The sequence below is a fragment of the Folsomia candida genome, unplaced genomic scaffold, assembly GCF_002217175.1.
Source record: "Folsomia candida strain VU population unplaced genomic scaffold, ASM221717v1 Fcan01_Sc028, whole genome shotgun sequence".
Lineage (NCBI taxonomy): Eukaryota > Metazoa > Arthropoda > Collembola > Entomobryomorpha > Isotomidae > Folsomia > Folsomia candida.
The window spans coordinates 2,022,966-2,047,940 of record NW_019091220.1 but is presented as its reverse complement, the minus strand read 5'-3'; the positions used below and the strand labels follow the sequence as shown (position 1 = coordinate 2,047,940).

The 24,975-nt window shown below is 37.0% G+C and overlaps 2 protein-coding genes across 4 annotated transcripts; one reads left to right on the top strand and one right to left on the bottom strand.

The window, feature by feature from the left end:
- Nucleotides 1-456: 456 nt before the first annotated feature.
- LOC110859861 (lactadherin) lies at nucleotides 457-19,310 on the bottom strand. 2 transcript variants are annotated; one of them, XM_035859807.1, is made up of 20 exons: nucleotides 18,268-19,310; nucleotides 12,183-12,400; nucleotides 11,962-12,109; nucleotides 8,518-8,638; nucleotides 8,387-8,442; nucleotides 8,251-8,322; nucleotides 8,083-8,153; nucleotides 7,349-7,386; nucleotides 4,842-4,897; nucleotides 4,738-4,782; nucleotides 3,505-3,628; nucleotides 3,281-3,300; nucleotides 2,718-2,795; nucleotides 2,531-2,625; nucleotides 2,320-2,409; nucleotides 2,147-2,246; nucleotides 1,950-2,008; nucleotides 1,805-1,871; nucleotides 1,618-1,725; nucleotides 457-1,448 (listed from the first exon to the last, which is right to left on the bottom strand). In XM_035859807.1, the coding sequence occupies exons 3-20, from the start codon at nucleotides 12,065-12,067 to the stop codon at nucleotides 1,162-1,164; spliced, it is 1,593 nt and encodes a 530-aa protein (XP_035715700.1). In that variant the 5' UTR covers nucleotides 12,068-12,109; nucleotides 12,183-12,400; nucleotides 18,268-19,310; the 3' UTR covers nucleotides 457-1,161. The 2 variants fall into 2 exon arrangements, with proteins under 2 accessions (XP_035715700.1, XP_035715701.1); XM_035859808.1 differs by lacking the exon at nucleotides 18,268-19,310 and adding an exon at nucleotides 16,375-17,478.
- LOC110859860 lies at nucleotides 4,835-7,500 on the top strand. 2 transcript variants are annotated; one of them, XM_035859809.1, is made up of 7 exons: nucleotides 4,835-4,906; nucleotides 4,994-5,101; nucleotides 5,211-5,423; nucleotides 5,491-5,719; nucleotides 5,791-6,117; nucleotides 6,185-6,543; nucleotides 6,624-7,500. In XM_035859809.1, exons 4-7 carry the CDS (start codon nucleotides 5,671-5,673, stop codon nucleotides 7,314-7,316), a joined length of 1,428 nt encoding a protein of 475 aa, XP_035715702.1. In that variant the 5' UTR covers nucleotides 4,835-4,906; nucleotides 4,994-5,101; nucleotides 5,211-5,423; nucleotides 5,491-5,670; the 3' UTR covers nucleotides 7,317-7,500. The 2 variants fall into 2 exon arrangements, with proteins under 2 accessions (XP_035715702.1, XP_021964568.1); XM_022108876.2 differs by lacking the exon at nucleotides 4,835-4,906 and having other exon boundaries at nucleotides 4,910-5,101.
- Nucleotides 19,311-24,975: the final 5,665 nt, after the last annotated feature.

Genomic DNA, 24,975 nt, shown 5'->3' with positions numbered 1-24,975 from the left:
ACCACTTGCTACTCTCAGATTTATATGCCCTTCGCCCTATGTATTTAGTAGTACTCATGACCTCCGTGGCCACATTTGTGCTCATTTTTGCAGCTTGATATATCAATGATATCAGCTCTATTACAAAAATTCAATATGTTGTATCTCTGAAATTGATTTGGCAAAGTAAAAGAAGATGCAATTTTGAGATTAGATAAAGGTCGTAAAAGTGTATGCAATTTTAGACACAATAAACTGTGGTATGTGACGTTAGAAGTAGCTTGCCCTGTAATACGGGGAAAAATAAATTATTTTGATATAATTTTTTTATGTACTAAAGATGCTGAGGAAAGAAAATATTTTGACAGAGTTTTGACGACTACTTATGGGCGAAGGTTTCCATTTAATTAGCATTACTTAATCCAAAAAACAATCGTTACAGACAAATAGATAAAAAATGGCGTCAAAACTTTGCAATTTTATTAAATTCCTGTTTTTATTAATTTCTTTTTATTAATATTTTTGCGATTGCACTCTTTAAAATCTAAAAATTCTTAGATTTCTAACAAATATATGGAGAAAATGACTGGTTTATCTTATTTGTTAATGTGAGCTGCTAAATCCAAGCTTATATTTGAAACAAAATCAGTAAACAAACAAATACCAATAACATATAGATATTTAGTACGCTTCTGTAAAACTAATTACCCAACCATTTTCTACGATTTTTGCAATTACGTATAATATGACTTTGTCGCGAATATCATCCTTTCTCATCTACATACCCACGTACATAACAAGACCATTCTATAAGCTGGAAATAGTTGCACATACAAAAATAAAAACGTTGCATAACTGAGTACTCCATCATTTATGTATTTACCATGACTCGCTATCTGTAGTAATAACCATTGAACACAATCGTATATACAACCACATTTTTCATGGGTTTTCCATCAATATCCGAATAATAATAACATTTGAAACTCTGAAGTTTATAAGCCTGTTTTCTCACTTTAATTGAGAAAGAGTTTACGGCAAACATAAATAAAAAGTGATAGTGTATAAAGTTCAAGAATTTCCACTCTGAAAACGAGTAAAGTTGACATAAAATTCACACATTTATCAGACTTTCTCCAACCACAAAATTTCAATCACTCCTTTCACCACGCACTTTCTCCACTAGTAAACATACACTTCGCACAGGATCGTGTTGAACAGTCTTCCCCACCGATTTATGACGGGTGTAGATTGAATGTAAACATATCTGCCACGAATCCCCCCCACATTTTCAGACTGGGGACATTCGAATCCCAATTTGGGATGGAAGAGGGCATTATTGACTCTGGAAACCGTTCCGCATTTCGGCTCCTTTTCAACGTCGGGAGAATCCAGGCGAGGTTTATTGCTCACATAGACCGTGAGACGGTCCAAATTTAGAACATAGTCCCGATAACTGGTCGCTTTGTCTGTTAAAAAAATTACAATTTTTAGATCAAAATGTCGCATTTTTTGCACCAAAAATCTATCAATCTTTCGAAAAAATGTAGCAATTTATACAAGAATTTCATATCTTCAAGCATAAAAAACTCTCTAAATTTTTCGTTAAAAATCACAATTTTTTCCAATATCTCTCACCTTGCCCATCACCCTGCCAAGTGAGGACAACCACACCGGAAACTTGCGTTTTCTCTCCGAGATCAACCATCCAGATGGGATGTTCGGCATAATAGTTGTCCATTATGGCTACACAGAAGATTTTAATAAGACTATGATTCCATACTCCCTTTCTTTTCCGCATTTTTTGGACCACCCAGTAACTTACCACATTTCGGAAGCAATACGTCATCTTCGCCATCCACCCCGAGTGATGCATGGCCATACTTCCAGTCCTACATATTTACACAGGGTGAAAGTAGCGCAATCCTGTTCTTGGCATTATGAATTAGAACACAAATGATAGGTAATACCTTCCAAAAATGTCTTTTGTCATTGGACCAAACGTCCTTCTTGTATGCCAAGTTTTCGACTTGCAGGAATAAAGAAAGCGAAAAGATTGGACATTATTTAGAGTGAAAGTTGAGCCAGATGCTGACTTTGGTCATCATCACATTGATGAAATGAGACAACATTTGTCCCACTGATTGGAAAATATTGGAACACATACCGCACGGAGCATACATATTGAGCCGAAAAAAGTTTGGCGGACACAATCTTGACGGACAACCCAGAACGGCTGCCCGGAGAGAGATGTGATTGTGCCATTGCTGCAAATATGTATACACAAATTAACCATAACAGAAATTACCACACAAAAATACATCAACTTTCACTCGTCACCTTGGGATGAATCCGTATAAATCGGGCGACAAAGGGGGAATTAAAGTAGTGCTTTCTCTCCGTGTTTTTGTCCATATTGCCACCGAAAATCTAACGACGACACATACACGTACAAAGAAAGAGTAATAAAATATTTATGGGTGTCATTCTTCATAATCTGCAAGCGTGGGGTGATGGGTGATGGAGAAAGCAATAACGAGGACCTAAGCACCTTTGGAATTAGATGGTTCGTTTCTTTGTAGTAGTACCACAGCGCAGAGTCATTAGAGAAGGAGAGCGAATACGATGTGACCCACTGGCGGCGTCCTAATGTCAATTTTTATTAGTGTCGAGTAGCATATTTTTATTGTGAGGGGGTCGAAAAAACAGATTTTTTTTGTAAAAAAATAAAAACAAACCTGTATCTCCTCGGCCTTTCGTTACCAGTCCGGTGACTGTGGTTGGTGCTCCCAGTTCAAATTGTAACCACTGATGGGCTAACAAAGAAGAAATTCTTTTAGAATTTTCCCTCTAAATTTGGAGAAGGATATCATTAAATTAAACATAAGGATAGAAAAAAATCCATCTTGTCCTCCTCCATCCACGTATGTACTCCCATCCCACTAATGACAGTAATAATGGAGTCGGTAAGAAGGGGGAATCGACTTTTTGGCAATTTTAAGGATTTTCTAGGATCAGATTTATTTAGCTAGGAATCGGGTGTAAGAGAAGAATTCCATTTCCACTCAATTGCATTTTTCTTTAAACGATGCTATGAATTCAAATTCGAGTGGGGAAAGTACACTGATTTAATTTAGGGCAGGAAATGAGAAGCATGGGGAAAAGTTGGAGATTAGATTGTGTCGTCTTTTTTTAGTTAGATGACTTGATTTCGTGTCTATATTTCCATAATGAGCACTTAATGGTGGTCCTCGAGAAGAATATGCATGCATATGTGTAGCAAGTGAAAGTACGTGCTTACCATTATTATGCCTGGAACACCTGTAATTCAGAAAATGGGGAAACTTTAGTCGAGTTAAAATGTTTCAAAAAAGTTTGGCTTTTCCGATAGGGCATTGGAAATACCGATTTGGGTTCAAAATGTGTATAAATCGAAGTCATAACCATCCCCGTAGATAAGCTGGAGGAGGATGATAAGTAAAATTCTGCATAAAAACTGGCCAAATTGCTCGACTACATACTCACCAAGCTCGGTGTGAATCAATGTGACCATCTTCCGGCTGACACGAGTTTTTCTTTACCCACGGCGCAAATGTGGAGGCTGTTAAACCCGATCCAATTCCAGGTCCGCTTAAAATTGCATTACATTCTGCGTGTAATAATTACTTATTAGTGGCACGTCACCCAGCCGAACATAATTCAATCTATTTTGAAGGCAGCCAGTCAATATGACACCTAATTGAGTAATATTTGGCAAGTGTTATACTTATCCATACCCCATTCACTACTTCCACGAGTTTGTTAATAAAAATAAAAATAAACCCACCAACACCACTTTGCTAATCCAGAGCCGCGTTGCGAAGACACAATTTCCCCAAAAGTTATGTATGTACACAGCTTATTCGAAGTATACACACATATATTCTCAATTCTTTAGGGGGAGACAGGCCGTCATTAATTTGCATAAAGAGATTTTCCAGACTGCACAACGACTCGCGTATAAAGTGGGCCACCAACCCCCTGCATCCATGCAGATTCTCATTAACATGACAAATTTAGCGAATCAACAGACCCCACGTAATCGTCTCTTTCACGAAGTGATGTCATTTATTAAATTTTCAATATCGGGGATTGTTTCGGGCCCATTTTTTTCTCTGGGATGACGATACTCCTCCGCAGTCAGCTCTTTCAGTGCATGGGAAAAGGAAAGGGTGTCTTTCAACTTCTTCTTAAGAAGAAGCAGCCGAACAGCAACCATTTTATGCGATAGCATTAATAATGAACTCGTAGAGTTTGTCTCGTCCCAATTTACTTACAGAGAAAGAGACGAAAATCCCATAATCTCGTATTTCATGCCACACTCCTCGTCAGACCAAATCGGCTTTAGCTTTTCTTTTGCATTTGCTTGTCCTAAAACTTTCAAGTCTCTCGTCGCCTCCTTCTCCTTTGTGGACGACATAAGAAAGTGTGTTTGTAACGGAAGACAACATTTGCCGATCGTTATACATACTTTGACGGGAAAGAAAATGAATTTGTTTATCAAAGATATCAATGTTGATGATAAATGCGGTATGGATTATTCAGTCACTTTGTTCTAGTAATTTATGCGTGCGTGTTACAAAAATGTCAGTAGCTTATCCTTGTCATTCGCACAACACATTACTTATTTGCGTATACGAGTCATTCATGACGGGACAAAAGTGGTGGTGGTGTAAGAATCAGGGTGTAATAAGCCAAGATATGCACGTATCTTCTTACCTTGACAGCCGAGAATTTCCAGACGTAGCGACGGATTTGTATGCCCTGGAAAAGAAAAGTTAGAATTCGCACGACATTTTTTTCTGATTGGGTTGCTTTCTTACATTCCAAGACATGAATCCGTACAAATCTGGTCGTGACGGGTGTGTCGAGCCAAATGCTGGGATAGGTTAAATAGATTTTAAATTTTATAAACATATTCTATATAATCTGATAATCCGTGACAAAACTCATATCGGACGGGTGCATTTTTCAGTTTCCCTCATTCCGAATGGGCAAATTTGAAAAGAGAAAGACAATCGTCATCCCTCGCATACGGTTCAGTGTTTTTTTTCAATTGTGGCCAGCTAATTATTAATTAACCGTAAGTACTTATCATGCATAGAAAATATTATTGATGTTTGTTTAGTTTGTCTGTTCTCATATGACTTTCACATAAACTTTAAATTAATTACCCTTGAATTGTAATGTAGGTACATCATGAGTGACTATTCGGACGATGACGACTACGTCAACCCTCACCACTTTCCAAATAGTCAGAAACCACCCGTGCCATCATCTTCTTCGAAACGGAAGGCAACCACCCCCACTACCAACAAAGCAAAGGTGCCCAAGAAGAAGAAGGATGACGACGATGAATGAGAGGATGACGATGAAGAAGAGGAGGAAATATCGACGAGTTTTAAGTAATTTTTCTATTAATGGAAATCAAGTTAACAATATGAGATGATTTTTTATCCATAATTTCGCTAGATTTCTCAAATTTAATTCGGATGACGATGGTGGGGACGAACCGGAGACGAAGCAAGAGTGGCGAATGGTGCAAGGTGGTTCGAAGTATACGAGGGAGCCACCCACCAGTCCCCCCGAACGTCTTTATGTGAATCGGAAGATTGATGTCCGAGAGAAAAAAATGGAACTGTGTGGTGGAAAATGACGAAAGCCCTGAACACGAGTAAGAGGATGTCAAATACATCTGAGGGTAAACAAATTTAGTTGTATTCCATATTATTACGACCATTATTTATGTCATGGTTTGTTGTTAATTTTTAGATGAGAGTGATAATAAACTGCGACAGTTTTACTGCACATTGGCACGAGAGGTCGAAGAAGACCAAGAAATGGGATCGCAACAATCCACAACTTCTAATCTCACCCCTCTGACCCCTGAAATAATTAAGGGAATATATTCCCCCCTCACTGCTGAAGAGAGATTGATTGCAGAGACCAAGGTACGGCAAGCTGGAGAAGCAGGACTTATGGTTCCGGGGACAACTTCAAGGGTAGCTTTCTCACAACCAAATGCAAACCGATCGTATGGGTTATTCGTTCTTGTACCCACAAATTCAAAGTACAATTTTATTTGTTCTGGGGTTCCGAGTAAGTTGTTTTTTAAACAAATGATGATTTGTTATTCGACCTGTTTTCTAATACGACGTGTTTCCAGATTGTGTAAGAACAAGGTCCACTCATGTGCAACCGGCCCCGAAGTGTCACATTCACAAAGGTCCGACAATTGGTTTTGTGCTGGCTCAATTCACGGATGGAGCCAATAAGAAGAACAACGTCATCCTCCATGTCATTGTCTCGTTTACATATGTTGATGGGGATGTTAAAGATAAAGAATTTAACGCAACGCAGACAATCATGGATCATCATGTAAACAAATCACATCTGCCGTGGAAATTATACTCCAAAGAGTGTGAAGCCGCCGGCAGACCAACTCCAAAATTACTAGAGCTCGAGGGTCGTCGCCGTTACTTTGAGGATGAAGATGAACTCATGAAAGTTTACGCAGCACGACAGGTAATATTAATAATAAAAATAATGCTGCAAAGTATGTAATTTTCACTTAGATAATGATTTACTTAATCAATACTTTTTAGACCACGACCCTCTTACAAATGCTCTTGTATCCCGATACTACCATCAAAATAATCTGCCTAAATGTGGGAATTAACTTTCCGAATGGTGCTTACAAGTATTTGGTGGAGGAAATGGATCTGTACGGCTTGGAATTAAAGATCCATGACAAACTTTCCGAAGCTGCAGCAGCAGCAATTAATCTGAAGGAGGATGAACAAATTCCATTTCTCTTACAAGCAAACACGGGTGAGAGGATTGGGGCGCTGTTATCAAGAGGAAAAACGGAAACGACAGTGAAGGTTGCTGCGCTATACTTTGTCTCAAATCCCTACATAATTTATGCCGGACAAGCTCTCAGTCAAGCAGTTCATGGCAGTAGTGCCAACCCTACTGACCCTGTAATCGAATACAAAAATAAGAAGCCCTCCACCCACCCTGATTACAAGATTGTACCAATTGGAGTTGTTCGTAAAGAGGAGCGGTACAAGTGGGAGTTCCACCTCCACATGTGTGCCCTTATAGCATCTCTTTTACACATGCCAAATTGCATAAATCCCAAAGAATTCACTGCACAGTCTCATCCTCTTTGTATAAATAGGCAAACCAATTCGAGTTTTGTAAATGAAAAGTCATGGGGCATTATACATGGGTATCTGATGAAAAAATTTTTAGTTGATGTGTATCTAGGACCCAAGACGTCCGGCCAGCAATAATGTAATAATAAAAAGATGTATGGTTTACTTACCTTCGAATGTGATGGGAATTAGTGTTGCTACGAAAGGTCTGTTTTTTTTTTTTTTTTGGAAACAAGAAGAATACAAAGTTCAGCAAGATTTCGTTTAGTTCTTTTATACATTTTTGACTTTATGATAATAAAAATAAGATGTGCATAAGTGATTCCGTGCGTTGCATATTTTTGTACTTGTGCTTTTTGTTCATCGTAAAAGAGAACTTGGCTGGTCTATGTGTTTAAATGTCGGCTGAGTTATATAACAACCTTAAAAACAAGTTCATCCTTCCGAGAGAGAAATTCTTTGATATTTTGACAATTTATTTTGTACACGATAACAGAAAGTTGGAACTACACTTGAATATCTTATTATTCTGTCAAATCAAAACCATGCAGAAAATATAGTTGGAGAAAGAATGTTGCCCAGATTTGTTGAAGACAGCCTTGCATGCAACCCGTGTTAAATAGACAAGCACACTACATAAATAACCCACATCATCAGTTTCAAAACTACGCAAAATGCACGACTCCATCTTTAATATTGATCCCCATAAATGTCAAATAACACTCGAACAGTAAATCAAGAAACTTAAGTATTTCTTTCTAAATAAGCTTTACGGGGAATTTGAGACATTACTATGTATCCCTGCCAAATACCAATATTTATACGGTGTCACCACATACTTAGTTAGAGTTGCGTTCCATGATTTCTCAAGTGTTGAAGAATCACACAATTTGTCATAAATTACCTTTTTCTTGCCGTAAACATCATGCACGAAATCCCACTTGTACGCGTCCTGACTTGTCGCCAGAGAGAAACCTGAGATTTTAAAGGGATTTTAAAATGTCGCTAGTTTTGACGGTTTTATACATACGTTATTTAGGCAAGGGGATAAATATATACGAATATCACTTACTTGTAACCCACTCGGCCTCGTCGCCACGACCTTGAAGAAGTAATCCCGACACAACCGTGGTCACACCGAGATCTGTGCAGTTTTTAAATTCAGAATGATGCGATGACTATAATTTTTTGTTACGTAGTTTACATACCTATCAGAATCCAATGACTTTCTCCTTGACCTGAGTTTTTGGCACACCAAGCCCGACTAAAAACATGACGTAATTTTTTGTAATACTGACCATTGGAGAAATAAATCGTGCTTCAAAGTTTCAATCCATACCTTCCCGGTTGATGCAACCTTGCGTACTTTACTTGGCAAGAGGGTTCATCGCTCACCGAGCTGGCGGACAATTGCCAGTCTTCTATCAAATCAGTCATCAGTCCCAAGGGCTTCGAACAACCTGTCCAAGGATCAACAATGAGAAAAATTGAGAGCACATTCGTGTACGTCTGTTACTTATTTTTTTATTTGGAAGCAAAACCATAGCTTATAACGGACCGGTATATTTAGAACTCTCTCTCACGCAACGAAAATGAAGTGAAATGTCAATCAATTACATACTTTGGTAAAATGATAACTCATATGCGAATCAATCTTGCAGAAAATTTTGCCAGAAAAGTTGCAAATTGCGTAACATTTTGCCCCATACATACATTCCAACTAGAAGTCATAACCTTAAATGGTATAATTTCCTCTCACAAATGCAAAACGCTTTATGACAATTTTACACTCCATGAACTAGTGGCATGAATGCATTTACTATAAATTATTGCTTAATGTGGCGTGGTGCCTTTTTCCTCTGACAAATTTCACCCTGCGTCCTTCTTGACTCTACAGATTGCATGGACAAAGTCATTACGGGTGCGTATTAGCAGTTTACTTTATTTTTCTCTCTTTCCTCTCAACGATTTTCCAGTCCACGTACTAAAATATGTACGTAGACAACATCAACTCGTCGCTTTTTATTGGACTTGAATTACTCTACGACTACGCGAACTAATGATAATGATGTTCCTCTCCTCCATCTCGTTTATTTGAATTTGCATCCCACTCTACTTTCACTCTGAGAGAACAACTTTCACCGCCATGCTCTCGTCCAGTGCATGTTGTTTTGATAGCCCACGGACACAATAGACTCCCATTAACGAAGACGTTTCCCCATTCAGGTTAAATTAACCTTGCGACTAATCCTCGTCCACGATTCGCTCTCAACATGCACCACCACGTCCATTAAGTTGGATTCATTTCAATTAGAAATGCGGAATTGGGAGAGACGGGGACAAAAAGCTGGTGGAGGATGCCGTGTCAGGACAATTTTTTTAAAAAAGGGGTCGTATTTTCTTCAAAGTTTGTGGACAAGCAGAGTAAATAAAGCATTATGTTTATAAAATTTCACAGTTTTTTTGTCCGTCTTGAACTTGAGTTAACATAAAATTATCCGTCGTGCCATTAATACTGCTAAATAAGTCGTGTTCATTGTGAATGAATGGCTGTTGGCTGCAAGTGGTAAAAGGAATAAGAATACCAAGTAAGTGATGTCACAAAGTGCGAAGATGATGCCATGTCAAATCAGTTTCTTTCTACTGCCATGCACATTAATTATACAAACGTCTCTCCTCCTAATAATTTGTCTTGTATTGTTTGTCATCGTCATAAAGTACCTTTTTGAACGTCGGGTTGAATGGGTTTCGTCCTTAAAAGTATTTGAAAATGCGAAATGTGCTGCTGCTATGAGATTTATAATGGATGTGGAAATGTCCAACAAGTGCTTGCATGTGGGAGTGTGGGTGTCTCGAGAGTTTATGCGACTCATCCATGCACACAAAGTGCTAGGGACTAGATATCCAACAGACCGAGTAAATGCAAAGTTTATACGGAAGACAAACGACTCCAGGAAGCATATAAAGAAGGAAAGATGTCAAATATTTTACCAATTTCCGAAAAGTTTAAGGTATAAAAGTTTTAAATAAGTTTTTGGAGACGATTAATAATCCAGACATGACAGAATTTAATATGGCCTACGAGATAAAATGAAGCCATCATACAGTCTGAAGTGTAATGTAGTTTAGTTAATTATTTTCACGTAATAATTTGTAATCCGTTCACGTTTCGTCCATTACAATCTTTAATTTGGTGAAAATTTAAAAATGCAGCGATTAAAAAAATGTAATCTGCTTCTTTCGAATGAAGGTGGGTTGAGCATGAAAAGTTTTATATTGACACCGTTACAGAGCAAGAAATATACACGTTTAATCATTCAGAAATGGAAACAAAGACATGTAAAGTAATTGAAAAGATGTGTCAAATATGCATCCTGATCTTTAACTGGTTCTTGATCATATTTTCCTACATACTACAATTTACATTTACTGATATCTAGTGTTAGTGGGAACATGAATTCATTGAGGTATTGACTCCATAGTTGAATTAAATCACTAATATGTAATAGGACTAATATGTACATAAATAATAAGTACCAAATTGCATTTAGTGGAAATCATCGCAAGTTCAAAACTTTGTAATTATTATAAAATCCGGCCTGTTTAACCTAAATTTTTAAAATATTTTCCTGCAATTACTATGCATAACTTATGAAGATTTTATCCCCAAAAAATCATAACACACACCTATCTTTCAGGCACGCCTTTTACCACTGCTTACACAAGTTTACTTATGTACACCATCACACAACCATTATTAGTGATCCTCGCATCTGTTACCTTTCACTCATCCAAAGCCAATTTGTCTCGATAAATCTCAAAATCTCAATCTCCCTCTTTCACAAACTTCCTTCCCTCCACGAAACTAAAACCAAGCAAACTTTCCTCCTAATTGATTTCAAACTCTATTTCCTTTTGTGGGAGGAATACCATTACCGCTTCTCTCTTCTCTCCAGTGTCAAACACTCCTTGAAGTTCGGATATAATAATAAGCTATTTAAAAAGTTGGAAAAAATCTCTCCTCCTTTTCCTCTGAGGAGTGTCACGACGCCTCTCCTACTACAGCACACACGGTCTGATTTCAACCAAGATACGGTACGACCGTGTAATGTATGTGTATTTTGTGCAGAGATTGGTTCCTGTATTGAACGGTATTTTACTTTTTTAGCCCGAGTCAGGCTTATGGAACCGTCATGTCCGTCTGTCCCGTCTGCGATAACTCTTGTTATAGGCTTATCCAATTGACATCAAATTTGGTGCATATTATAGTATGGGGCAAATTATGTTCGAAGATGAGCAAAATCAGTTAGTTTTGTACAATGCGATACATAAAAAAACAAATTGGGTCATTCGTTAAAAAGTTCTAATGGATCACGAATGAAGGTTACAAATATTATTTCAGAACATGGTAAATTGTACCGATAACATGAATTTTGTACCAAAATTTGGTAGTAGTTGGATCATGTGAAAAAAATTCAGGATCCTATTCTGACCCTGACTAGGGCTAAATCAACACCTCACACCGTAGATTTTATACATATATGCATCAGCTTTCATGTTTTCATGCCCAAGCAGAGTCAATATCATTAAATCAGTACAAATAAAAATAAAAGACTCCCCGGAGGAGGTTTAAATGATTTTCTTTGCAATTCTCCTCGCAGCCATAAAGAAATAAGTTGTGCTAGGTTTTTTTCCTACGCTGTGTGCACAATTTCGCACTTTGAGATAATATTGAAAGCGAGAGATGGATATCGAGGAAATGAATTGACACCGATTTTCTTACCAGGCTCGTACATGCTGACGATGGATATATTGAGGAGAAGAAAGAGGGAAAAGTAGGTGACGACAGTGTTGAGCGGGGTTATCGAGAAGATGGATAAGAAACCCATTTTTTTCAATTCCGGGTTGAGATTCAGTACCAACGTCTTAATCTGGGTTACGAAAAGGATAAAAATTAAATAAGTAGATCTCACATGTATGTCCCTAATTTTTGCTTGTTCTTACAAACGACGACGACAGAATTATGATCTCCTTGTGTTTTACGAGGTTCCTTCCTTATCCAGTTTGGGGCGGATGAGCAGTAAAGTAAATGTCGTGATCAATGCGACAATATTACCATCATCTTCCCGTTCCGGTGCATCCCTTCATATTTTCCTACGACGTGGTGGTGAAGAAGACGAAAAAATACGGGAAATGACATCCTCAATCATGTTTTTTTTCATCTGTGAGTGAAAATTTCACAAATAAATGAGATTAACAGTTTATTATTCACTGCAGTGAGTACATTTTACTTAAGAATCTAGTAAATATACAGAGGGTGTTTACAGATTTTGTGGAAAGACAATTTTATGGGTAAACTGCGAACCCTTTATCCGTTTTGGCGCCAAATTTCGAACACGCAATCCCCAAGATCACGGTCACACATGTACCAAGTTTCAAATTTCTATCTTCAAAAATGAGCGCAAAAAGTGACCGTGAAAGGGGTTTCCAAACAACAGACATTTTTTATCTCTTCCATTGAAAAAGCGTTGTTCTAAGCATCCAAACCCAAAAAATTCCATTGGACTGGTGTCAGGTTACTTAATGTGTACCCCCGAAAAAGATATCGAGGTCATTCCGGGGTTTGCCTTTAAATCTTGGGCGTCCGGTTGGGTAAATACGGTCGTATATGAAAATGTCGTGTCGTGATGGATGCAAATCTTGTCAGGCTCCCCAAATTGCTTCTTTGCAATTTTGACCTCCAACAACTTATGTAAAACACTGTCCATAAAGTACTTCAAGTTTATTTTTGCATTAGACCCAACAGGTATCAATGTTCGCACTCCACGGTCCGTCATTGCACCTGCCACCAGGAATCAGTCAGACAACTTTTCCTTCTTTTCAGACCCATGCTTTGAAATCTGCTTTCGGTCGGTTTTGCAGCAAATTATTTTTATCCTGTTGAAGTTTTGAAGGCAGCAGAGTGTCCCGTCCAATGTGACGACAAATTCGGAATTTTTATTCCCAACATGACCTTCAAACAGCCTCCGGCTGTTAGTTTTTTTGTTTACCATATGGGTAAATTTAAGTGCGCGGACTTTCGCCTTCCTCTGCAAAGCTTTTTTAAAATCGTGCTATAAAATACGATTAACGTGTCTAGGAGACACCTGGGATTGCATTGTGACCTGTCTTTTGGTTGCAGGATTCTGATTGCCATCGTGGCGATCAATGTTCTTCAGGGTGGCAGAATTCATCGTTGTGAGGGGTATGCATTTCGTCGCATACGTTGGTGGGATGAAACTAGTTACTGTCGTTTTCTTACAAAATTGATAGAATTATATGTGGGGGACACGATAAGATGGGTTCCAAATTTTTGGATTATCGTTTGGGCACTTTTCGCGGCCAAATTAGCTTCGGAAACCGCTTTTACGGTTCGTCCACTTTGGGGTAACTTTTGGGGGCCATCTTTGAAGATAGAAATTTGAAACTTTGGGCAGGTGTGGTCGTGACCTTCGAGATTGCGTGTGCCAAATTTGGTGCAAATTGGATTACGCGTTCAAAAGTAATACATGTAATTGTCTTTCCACAAAATCTGTAAACATCCTGTAGTGCTTAATCATTCCAAATGCTCTCATTTTGTCAAAGCGTACACACATAATAAATAATCACTCTTTCTTCTTTGACGGATTGCACAATCATTGCAAAAAGTGCATCATGGAAATCGCATCATGCAACAGCGTACACACTTACGTAACATTACTTCTACGACATGTCTAGTACGTACGTAATCAATCAATCCGTAGGAACATATATATAATGAACATATACGAAATGGCTGAAATATATATAGCATTCAGTGCGTAGCATTGTTTTAAATGAGAGAACTTTTAGTAGAAAATGGGGTCTCGCTGTACAAATACATCAGTTAACAGTCTAATAAATGTCTCCGAAGCTCGTGGTACATTTTTTTCTTAAGCCTCGTCTCAACTTTCACTCTTTCACTCCAACCCCGTGTCCATCTGCTCTTTTGGTGGAAAGACCACATTCAATTTTCAAGAGTTGACTCTGCCACGACTTGAAACTGGTTGGTGTAAGTTGGACATGGATGAAACTACAGAGCAGAATTTGGGAACTACACAATTTGTAACCGGAGATGAACATTTTGAGTTTTGGACTTTCTCCGGAAATGTTTCGTTTGGTATGCAGCACGCTTGCTATCAGTCACTCAGTCAGTTTCTAGGACCACCACCACCACTACAGTCGGGACATTCCATCCCAAAAACCACAGGCAGCAGAAAGACACGGACTTTATCCTCATTCAATTCACATTGTTGGAAATTTCATAACGAAATAACTTTAAGTAGTGCGAGCGGGAGAGCGACATGAGGAGTTGTTTCTTGAATTGGCAATGATCTCTTCCTCTGAAGAAGAAGGAGGAAAAGGGAGGGAAGATACTCTAAATTTTTTAGAAGTGAATTTTACAGAAATTGAAACGAAAGGGGAGACGAACATGGGAATTTATGCAAATCACGGCAATCCGCGTAGTGTATATTTTCGTTTAATTAAATTCATAAAATTCATGAAATTCCGATTTAAAATTTAGTGAAAGAGGAGCCAAGTAAAACTGAATTATTATCGAACGTGGAAGGAAATTCTGATGCCAAAACGGGAAAGATATAATTACTTGATAGTTAATGATGCATGAAATTAATGAAATTAAATTTTAAAAGTGAAATCATACAAGAATTTCCATTTCGAAGATGATTTGAGAGGGAAGGAAGACAGGTTGGGAAGCGATAAAATTATTTGAGCCATCCAAACTTGTACGAAACTAAAGCAAATCTTCCCCTGCCTGCAGATGAACCTTCATATTAATGACTTTTCTATATTCGTACTACTCTTAAGGAGCCCGACCTGTTTTGGTGCTGGTACTGGTAGTAAGTTGGCTACCATCATCCTCATCTTCTTCCCACATCTCATCCACCAAGTCGCACACAAACTCATCAATTTTTCGGACGATGAACATCCAATCACGAATAAAATAGAGAAATTTGCATTTTATGACAACCATCATTATCTAACTGCCAGGCATGAAAGGAGGAAGACAGCTACTGGGGGAGGAAGACAAAGGGATAAGTATCCCCCATTCTCTGGATATGTCATCAGTTTTTATACGTACATACATACGTAAGTTATGCTAACAACTGGAAATTCAGATTTTTTTAGTTCGGAAAAAATGACAGAATTTCTATTAAAAAAAACTTTTTTGAAAAAATATGTATGTCGAGCTTCTGTGGTATAATTCCCGATAAATAATTCTCCTCAGGTTTAACAAGAAGACAAACTCACATGTGCCAAGAAGATCACCCGCAATATTTCACGTACATCTAGTTGTACAAACTTGTACACACAACTCGCCAATAATTCCACCAAATAGACCCATATTATTTGAAAATTGTAATTTTGATGTTTCTCACACACGCCCATTCATCCCAATTTAAAAACTTGTGGTGCACCGTTTTAAGACAGATTTGATGTACACGATTCCTTTATGTGTACTTCGTGCCGGAGGGGTGCACCCATAATTTAACTTCTTTAACTTTAAATGATGACGAATCCTGTCTGGCGTATCTTTTCCAATGATTTAATGGGAGTTTAAGAGGGCAATAATCATAAATTTGAAAAGAGATGTAGCCCAACGGCGTGTACATAAGTAATCTCTTTAACTTAACGCAGAAGAGAATATTATTTTGCATTAAGAAACTTATATTATTAAGTAAGTGGTGGTGGTGATGTGATGGATATAAAATTCGACCTTATTGTAGAGAGGACGATACAAGATAATAATAATATAAGCCAAACATACAGTATTTAGTGCTTATGTCAAAATTACGTGCTAATGACAGTACAAGAGATTCATCGTACGGTGCGAAGAAGTAATTTAAATTTTAAACAAGCAGTGGTGGTGTATTTGCGGCAGACACTTAGTGAATTTCACATTTTTCTTTCGTATTTTAAAGATATTTTGCTATTTCTATCTACTACACATAGATAAGTAATGTATCACCCACAAAAAAAGTGCAACTACAAAGATGTACTTTCTTTACGAAATATTTAGTCAGTCAAACGTGCACTTATAACGTGATGAGGTAAAGTGAGACAAAGATATCATGTAGTGCACACACTCTCTCGATAAATTCCAACTTGTCATTTTTACCATTTCAACCACCATCTGTTACGTTTACGTTAGCAAGAAGTACAAGATGACAGCCGTATTGATTCTCTTAATTGCTTGAGAGTAAGTAGTGACGCTAAAGAAAATGTGCGGTATCCAAAAATCACACTTTGTCCTGCTGCTCCATAATGTCATCCCCTTCTTCACAGCTTGGTCCTTGACTCTTGATTGAAAATGCATTGTCTACCAATTAAATTAGTGAGGAGTGAGATATAGGCATGAATTTTAATACAGTTGACACTGTCGCTAATCAATCATATGTATAGGCGAGTCCTTAAATTGTCATCCATCATCATCTCATCGTCCAAGCAAGAAATGATCAATTCTCTGAATCTCAAATTCCCTCGAGTCATCTTCTATATTGGATTTGGTTAACTTTTAATTTAATTTTAATCCCATTATTGTCTTGCTTAAGTTCAATCTTGTGACTTGATTGTGTGCACAAATTGGCAGTGTCAAACCAATCAAAATCAATACTCCTTTTTGCGAGATTAAGTCGTCGTACACTGGAGGACAGGACAGGGACAATCTGCCAAAATTTATATAGCGAGTATATCACTTTGTACCAAAACGACTGTCTAAACTAAATTTGAAGTAGGACAGCAAAAAATTGAGACGACTGGATGTGTCCAATTCATCACAATTCATCTCAGCAGGTAGTAAGTGGTGGTTGCTGATGTGCAGTAAATCTTGAGTGTTGACTGACAAGACGACTAGTTTTTTTAGTCACCTTTTGCTAAAATAGTTGTTAGTCTGATGGTTCTTGCATGTTGCTGCTCATTCGATTATTGTCTATTTATTGTGGTGAGGATTTAAATATAATTTAATGAGACACATGTGAGACGATTGTTCACATGAAGTGATTTATGAGAATGAAGCTGCTGTTGAATTACTTAATCAGAATGAACTTGTGAAATGTTGTTGCAATTTGTTTGACAGATTTGTAACTTAAACATTTAAACATTTAAACATTTTGACCCTTTAAATGTATTAAATCTACACAAATCTTTTTTTTAATCATGCATTTATATACAATTTCCGCCGTATTATGAGTTATCATTAAGACCCATATCATTACTTATTCCTAGCAAATACAAATAACTATCAATATTGTATTCACGACTAAATTTTAAATGACAAGGATCAAACTACGATTTGAAACCAGCATTCTGCAGAAAATGGGATGGACGGACGACTTGGTAGATAAATACACGATTTTAAATGCAGTCGTGCAACTCGAGAACGAGATAACATAACTGAATACAAATGTCAGTAATAATAAATATCTGTAATTGTTTCTTGCCCACCTTCACATTACTACGAACGAAGGAACGATGTACTGATTGACAAACAACATCATGTCAGTTCAATTGTTGTTTTTTGTTTCGTATATTGACTGACTCTGACTCTTGCCGTTGTTACACATTGCATCAAAATGAATAATAAGTGATTGAGATTCAGGAGAGGTAACCCGATAACTAACTTTGGTAAGAGGCAGAATTACAATAAGTGCATGAATAATAATTGCTTTATTTGCAAAGTTTGTTGAAATTTTAAAAAATGAGGATGGTTTTTTAAATTCAGAGTAAGATGCATGCTTTCATCTTTTAATAACAGTTTAAACAATGACACAGAATGAAGAGGATGATCACCCCTATCGTCACTATTATAAAGAGCCAGTAAAAACTCAACAGTTCTGGCACCATATTATATGCTAAATAAATATCTACAGACTAAAATATTTGGCTAAAATATGACTAACTTAAATAAATAGATCGAGTTTATAACATTTTTATAATTTCCTGAAATAAAACTACATTGAAAATCGATCTAAATTAAGGTACGATGCCAGCAAAGCAGATGTCAAAGTTTTACCAGTAATCACGTTCCTCACAACCTCTGTTTGGCATCAATTCCTTGTATGATAACCACTCATTAATTTGATAACGTTAGCACTGATCACGTTGCACTAATAAGAAGGTTCTGATCGTGGAGCAAAATGATTTCACATATTTTCTCACAAAAAACGAGTATTTCAAAAAAGTATTTCATAAAGAAGTTCTAATGTTTTCGAATAAAATTTTCCAATAAAAAATCGTATGTTTCTGAAACCTGCTCTTCTTATATTTTGGAATCACTTGTGCTTATCACGTTTATTTAGAACACGACCCTGCAGAAACGTCTCACATGGAACGGCTCACTGCGAAAACAAGCAGATCGACAGAGTCACACAGAGTCACGGAAAGGACTGAATCAGAAAAGAACAATCGTGAGCATCTTGAAGGGGAAAACGTGCAGCGAGTCAAATGGAATGGTGTGGGAAGGCGAAGAACGGGTTAAAGTTGCAGAGATGCTCCTGCTCCCAGTGATCTCTGGAGATTCGCCACATCACAATTCTCCAGAAAATGCCTCGATGTCAGTTTCTCACCACAAAAGTGAAGAGTTGAAACTTGGCTGTCATCAGGAATCGACACAGTTCATGTTTTTTGGGTGATTAGTCAATTAATATGAGCTACACTCTGAGACGTATTATCAGCAGCTCACAACGAACTTGTGCACATCCTAAAATGAGAAAGTACTAAATAATTTGACGAATTTCTCACTTTGAACATTTGCAAAATTGAAAATATTGTTTAATTGAAATGAAAACAAACTCAATTCACGTAACAAAACTGATGGTGGGGAGTTCCGTATTGTGACAGGTTCAATTTGCTCACACCAAAGCTACTACTGCTTAAATAATTTCAACTGTGTACAGCCAGTTTACGGAGTTAATTTATTAATTGAATGGGAGGAGGATCGTGTCAGAGATGAGCTTCGTCTTGGCCACAACTAGAATGAAATTTTATACTCATTCTCCGACAGGATGAGGAGTGTCTCAAGAACTAAACAAGATTTGCTCCTTAGCTGGTTGTTGTCAATGTCAAGAAGTCTTTAGATCGACTAATTATTATTTCTGTACTGAAACCATCATTGACTCGTTATTGTAATCATTTCAAGCTGATGTTAGAGTTTGATTATTTGGGGAGCAACGTCGTGACGAGGGGAAAGAGTTGAATGTCAAAAATGCAGGACAGAAATTGGGGGGTCATGTTAGTCTCAAAATCCGGTGCTTCAACTTATCTGGATGTGATTATTATGAATCGAACACAAATAATTAATTAAGGCAGAATGTAATTAACATATTTTTCAAGACCGCATTGTTTCAGAGAGACTAATTATCTTTCCTTTGATCAAGCGGAGCCAGGATGGTCAACAATAAGGCGTAAGTTATGCTAAATGATGGTGAGATACAGGTTATAGCTTGAAAAACAGTGGCAGATACAGACCTACTTGACCAGAAGGGGCAACTAACTAATAACTAGAATATTATATGTAGGTACATACATATTCACTTGCTGTCATTTCATTATTACGCCTAAATAAATCTATTACACATCAGTTAATTGTTAACCCTCAAACAGCACTGTTTAGCAAAGTACTCGTAAATTCAGAGTGATTATATGATTAGTGAGGACAATTATCATAATTGAATAAAAATGCGATTCGTGAATAAAATAATTGTCGCCTTGTTGTTATTATGCTGTCCATTTTATGGCCAATTTTCGTTCCCTTTAAACATTATGATTGGCAAGTACACGTTTCTGAATGATACAATGAGTCGCATGCATGTCGGTAAATTAAGACATTGCTTGGTAAAATTTTTAAAATATAATTATTTTATTTTATTAAATCGATAACTGTAATAGGTCAATCATTATTGGCACTTAATCACAGAAATTTATATCATCAACCTCTTTCGCTTGATTGTGTCACATACCACGTTTTGATAAGATCAGAAGAAAAATTAAAATGCGCAAACATTACCAACACCACCATTGCATTGCATTTTACATGTCTTTGCCATTTTCAGAAATGCCATATACAGAGCTGACAAGAGAGACAAAACACCTCATTATTGACTGAGCTTTCTTGTTATTAAGACGAAATTGGATAAGATTACTAACCTAAATTGTGGGCAACGTTATTGTTTGCAATTGTTAAGTTAAGTGACTTGGTCTATTGTATTTAGTAGCAGAATAGCCATGTATTTTTGATACTGTGTCAGTAGTGCTACCGTCTCTTAAAATGTTAATCTATTTATTTTCGCACTTGTCTGATAACAAGGAAAATGTGTTGTTGCGCTGATGAGACCAATTACGGGTTCGAAGTGCTTGTTTGTTTTTTGGTAATTGCATTTGCATTATTGAGGAACCCGGGAACATCGTGTTGTACTTTTGTACATTTTAAAACTTAATGAAATACAAGGCTGTAAAAGCTTTTAGTTTGTAATTTATCCAATCCATGATGATCAATATGAATTGCACTTTTACACCCAAAATGGACCAGACCACACACCAGGGTCGACACATTTATGGCGAAAACGCTTCACGGTTTGTCAACATTACTTTATTATTGCCCTGCAGACAAAGGAATAAAAAATCTCGAATAGATAATTGAGATTTTAGGGACAAATTATTACTCAGAAAAATTGTTATTTGACCCCACCTTGATTTTTAATATTTATCTACATACAGTTTTTTTATAATAAAGTTGTATATTCATATGATCGTCGTGATAAATGTGCCCAATAATTTTTCTCTCTCGTTCTTCTTACGTACGACATTATTGAAATCTGGCCGAGTCTGGTCTACTCTTTTTTTTACAAGATGAATGTAGAAATGATTGTGAATTGTGCTGAGCAGAAAAGAACTCTCACTTTTTGATCATCATCATCATCCACAACCGTCTTTCATCTTCATCTCGGGCAAAACGATGAACTTCACTTGAGATATTGATGACGCTAATAAAGACAACCAGCTTATTCTGACGTGAATACCTCATTATTTATACATGAGTAGAAAGAAGTAAAGTAAAGGAATGGATCGTGGTGGGTCGTCGTCTCCTTGTTGGATAATGTTGATCCATTTACTTTCTTCGGGGGGATAGGAGAGGAGGATGAAATCTATTACTTTTTTTATACGGCAGGGTGGTCACGTTACTTTGGTGGTTGGTTTAGTCGAGGAGAAAGTATGGGTTAAAAGTGAAAAGAAAGTGCCACCACATGGGGAATAATAAGATATATACGGAGAAAGTCTGAGAAGAAAGGATTCGAGTGGAACGACGACATGAAAACACGACCCGAATTTTTCTCCTATTTAGCCCCCGTACAGCATCTTCATTAATCTTTATTATTCCATCGGCTCAGTGACTTGGTGGATTCATGGAGAGAAAGTGAGTGGCGATGTGTACTTTGTGGGCCAAAAATGCAGTCGAACGCGTGGGGGTTGGAGGATGGAGGGGATGAAGGTAAATCCTCACGTCCTGGACCACCACGGAGAGACAGGCGTGGTCAGTCAGGCGAAAATGGGAGAAAAAGATGGCGAAAAATAGCAACGGTAGAAATTATTTGCAAATATTTTTAGTGCAAGAGAGATATGCATAACATAAATAAACGTATATTGGTTGTAAATATTGTGTAAAAGTCTGATCTGTAAGACTTAATGTTCTGAATTATGCAGCTTAATTTAGGTTTTCGCTGCCAAGTTTTTTGATGAGCTTGCATAATTTTGCTTAATGAGTCATAAATATTTTGAAAAAGTGTTTTACATTTACATCCTTTAGAAATGTAATAAGGTTAAAAACAACTCAGAACGATAACTTAGAGAAAGTAAGTGACCAAAATATACTACATAATCTGCATTTTCTACAATCTCTAGTCCAACATTTATACCTCCGTTCCTAATTCACTTCACGTACAATAAACACCTCAAGGAAAATCGAGACACAAATCTCAACCAGTTCAGACAGAATACAACAAAATGCTGGTCTTAATCCGGCTGTTGTAACTTCTTTTTCTCCGTATTGGAATTGCGAGAAGGAACAAACCATCTATTTATCTATCTTTGAGGGCTTAAAACCTCACGATGTGTGATACAACTTTCACCACTTTCTCCTTCCACGACCATATCGTTACTCGCAAGTATGTAGTCGTGGTGGGATGAGAAAATGAGACCTCTTGGGATTACGAGAATAATATGGTCCCCTTGTTTCCTAAATGTTGTACCCTTTTCCTTAAGCAAACTGGACTTTTCTCAGCGTACGAAATAATCCTCCTCCATACACACACAAGTAATTGTCATCTTGGTTCCAGGATTTTAACCAGAAAAAAAAGTAACACTTTCCAACAAAAAAATATATTCCGTTACACTTTCAACAAAGCTATTAGGTGGTGCTGGTCGTGGTAATAAATTGTTTAGTGGGGACTTTGACTGTCCAGGAGAGAAAGCGAGATTTCAATCAAGGAAATTGGGAAAAGCTTCCTCCTCCATCTTTGACATTAAATAGAGCTTCCTGGTAAAACAGTAGGCCTTACTCGACAATAGAATTTGAAAACTCTCTCTCTCTGACCACAAAGTTTGATGGAAAACTTTAGGTTTTTATTTCTTTAAGGTAATAAATGATTTAGAGTAGTTTCGATCAGTCAAGTTGACGTGTAAAACTTGTAGATTTTGTTGCGATTTTGGATTGAGAGAGCATCTTGTTGGGTGTCAGGAAGGGTATATTTATACATAAGTTTAGAGAGGTCAAAGGCTAAATGGAGTCTATTTATGGGAACACATAAAAAATGAGAAAGAAATAATCCAGCGTTTGTTATGGGTTGAATAAAATGGAAATAGAGTTGAAATTTGAAATTTATGGTTCGCACTTTCACCACTCCTTTCACAGTACTTCACCATGGACGTAATAAACCACGAACAACTGAACTGTGCATATTTCGTGTCTCTCTTTTCTGCTCTTTGTAGCCGTGTGTGTGTAATTTGAGGATGATGTTCAATCTTCATTTATGACGCATCAAGGAGAAAACGACAGAACATGAAATAACACTCTTCCCCGACCAGAGAATGAGTTTCTGAAAATGTGAAATATTAACTGATGGTTCTTATTTACAAACAAATTTTGCTGTGACGTTCATTTTTAAAGTGCACTAAAAATTCCACTAAAATCTGACATTACTCATATTACTTATATTTTAATCGAATAGGAGGCAATCCATAACGTCCTATGTCGTTCATATTTTGTTATTAGAACGGGATAAATAATAGTAAATAGTGTGGACATAAAATTTGGCAAAAGGTCAATTTTATTACAAAATGTTTACGGTTTTGTAAAAGCTTTGTTTTGTCACTGTCAAAGTTTGACAGCCAAAATATTATTTTACATATTAACAGAAGTAGATTTTATTTAATTAGTATTTTATTTATTCACGTAAAATCATAATTCTCAAATCGGCGTCAAAATACTTCAACTTTTAAACAAAACTGGTGAAAGTCATGCTAAAATTTTCATTAAAATAAACCAAAATTACAATTTCTCCACCTCTTTCCGCATCTATATTTTGCTCGCAAAAATCATCCCAGCCAATTCACGCTCTCTGTACTTCATCCGAGCAAAAATCTCACAACTCTTGAACTTTTAACGCTCCCGACAGAATTTTGTGGAACTAGTTGGTCCCAACTCCCTCCGCCATGCCATCCCTCTAAAGGGCAGTGTCCTTATTACCATGGCTCGTCCTTATCAAAAAAGTCAGCCCATCCCCAAGCCAAAGTAATTACTGGGGACACCTCCCCTCCACGCCCAATGGGCCGAGTTTGCCCATTTCCGTCTCAAAGTTGTCCCCACGGTTGGGAAGAATGGTAAACGGAGACAAAGGGATGCCAAGTTAGCTCGCATTTCTGTTAAAGGACGGCTTTAGTTTCGGCCCAACTTTGTGATCTTCTTAACAGGGGAAAATTCCATGTTGGTTGGGCTGTGGAATGAAAATGTGGAATGGAAGGGGAGGTTGCCAGCGGATGGGAAGAGTGCATTCAATTCCTTTGAGCAGGAGAGACGGGAGGAAAAAGCGATGAACTCGTGGACATGCTGAAGATGAGAGTAGTATAGTGAATTTAAGTGAGTAGCTCTCTGCGTTTATATTTTTTGCTATAATAACAAATCCCACGATCAGGGGAGGCGGTCTGGGTTACGCATATTTTGAAATTTTGAAAAAATTTGGAACAATTTTTATATGTAGGAGTAAATGGGAATTGATGGAAAGGTGAAAGTTGAGAGGAATTTTTGGAATGTTTTTTTTGTTACACTTTGACGTCTTTAATAGAATTTTAGATATGCTTAATTATAAAAATTACATCAGATTGTATATTAAGGTTTTGAATAATTTTTGGCTAATTTCTAATTAGCTGTGAAATTTGTAGATATCAATTTTCTGCTATTTTAATGAATTTTAAGAATAAATTTCAATAATAATTCCATCTTCTTTGAAAATAAACTTAAATTAGTGTAAAAAATATATTTGTAATTTGCAAAGGCCATTAGCTAAAAATTATAATTGAAAGTAGTAGTTTAAAATTATATCTTAAAATGATAACTTAAAATTGGTAATGAATTTCATTAAATAAATTGTGATAATTCAACTACCTAATAAATATTTTTTAAATATTTCTAATGGAAATTCCATTTCTTACATTACAAAGCTACATCAGA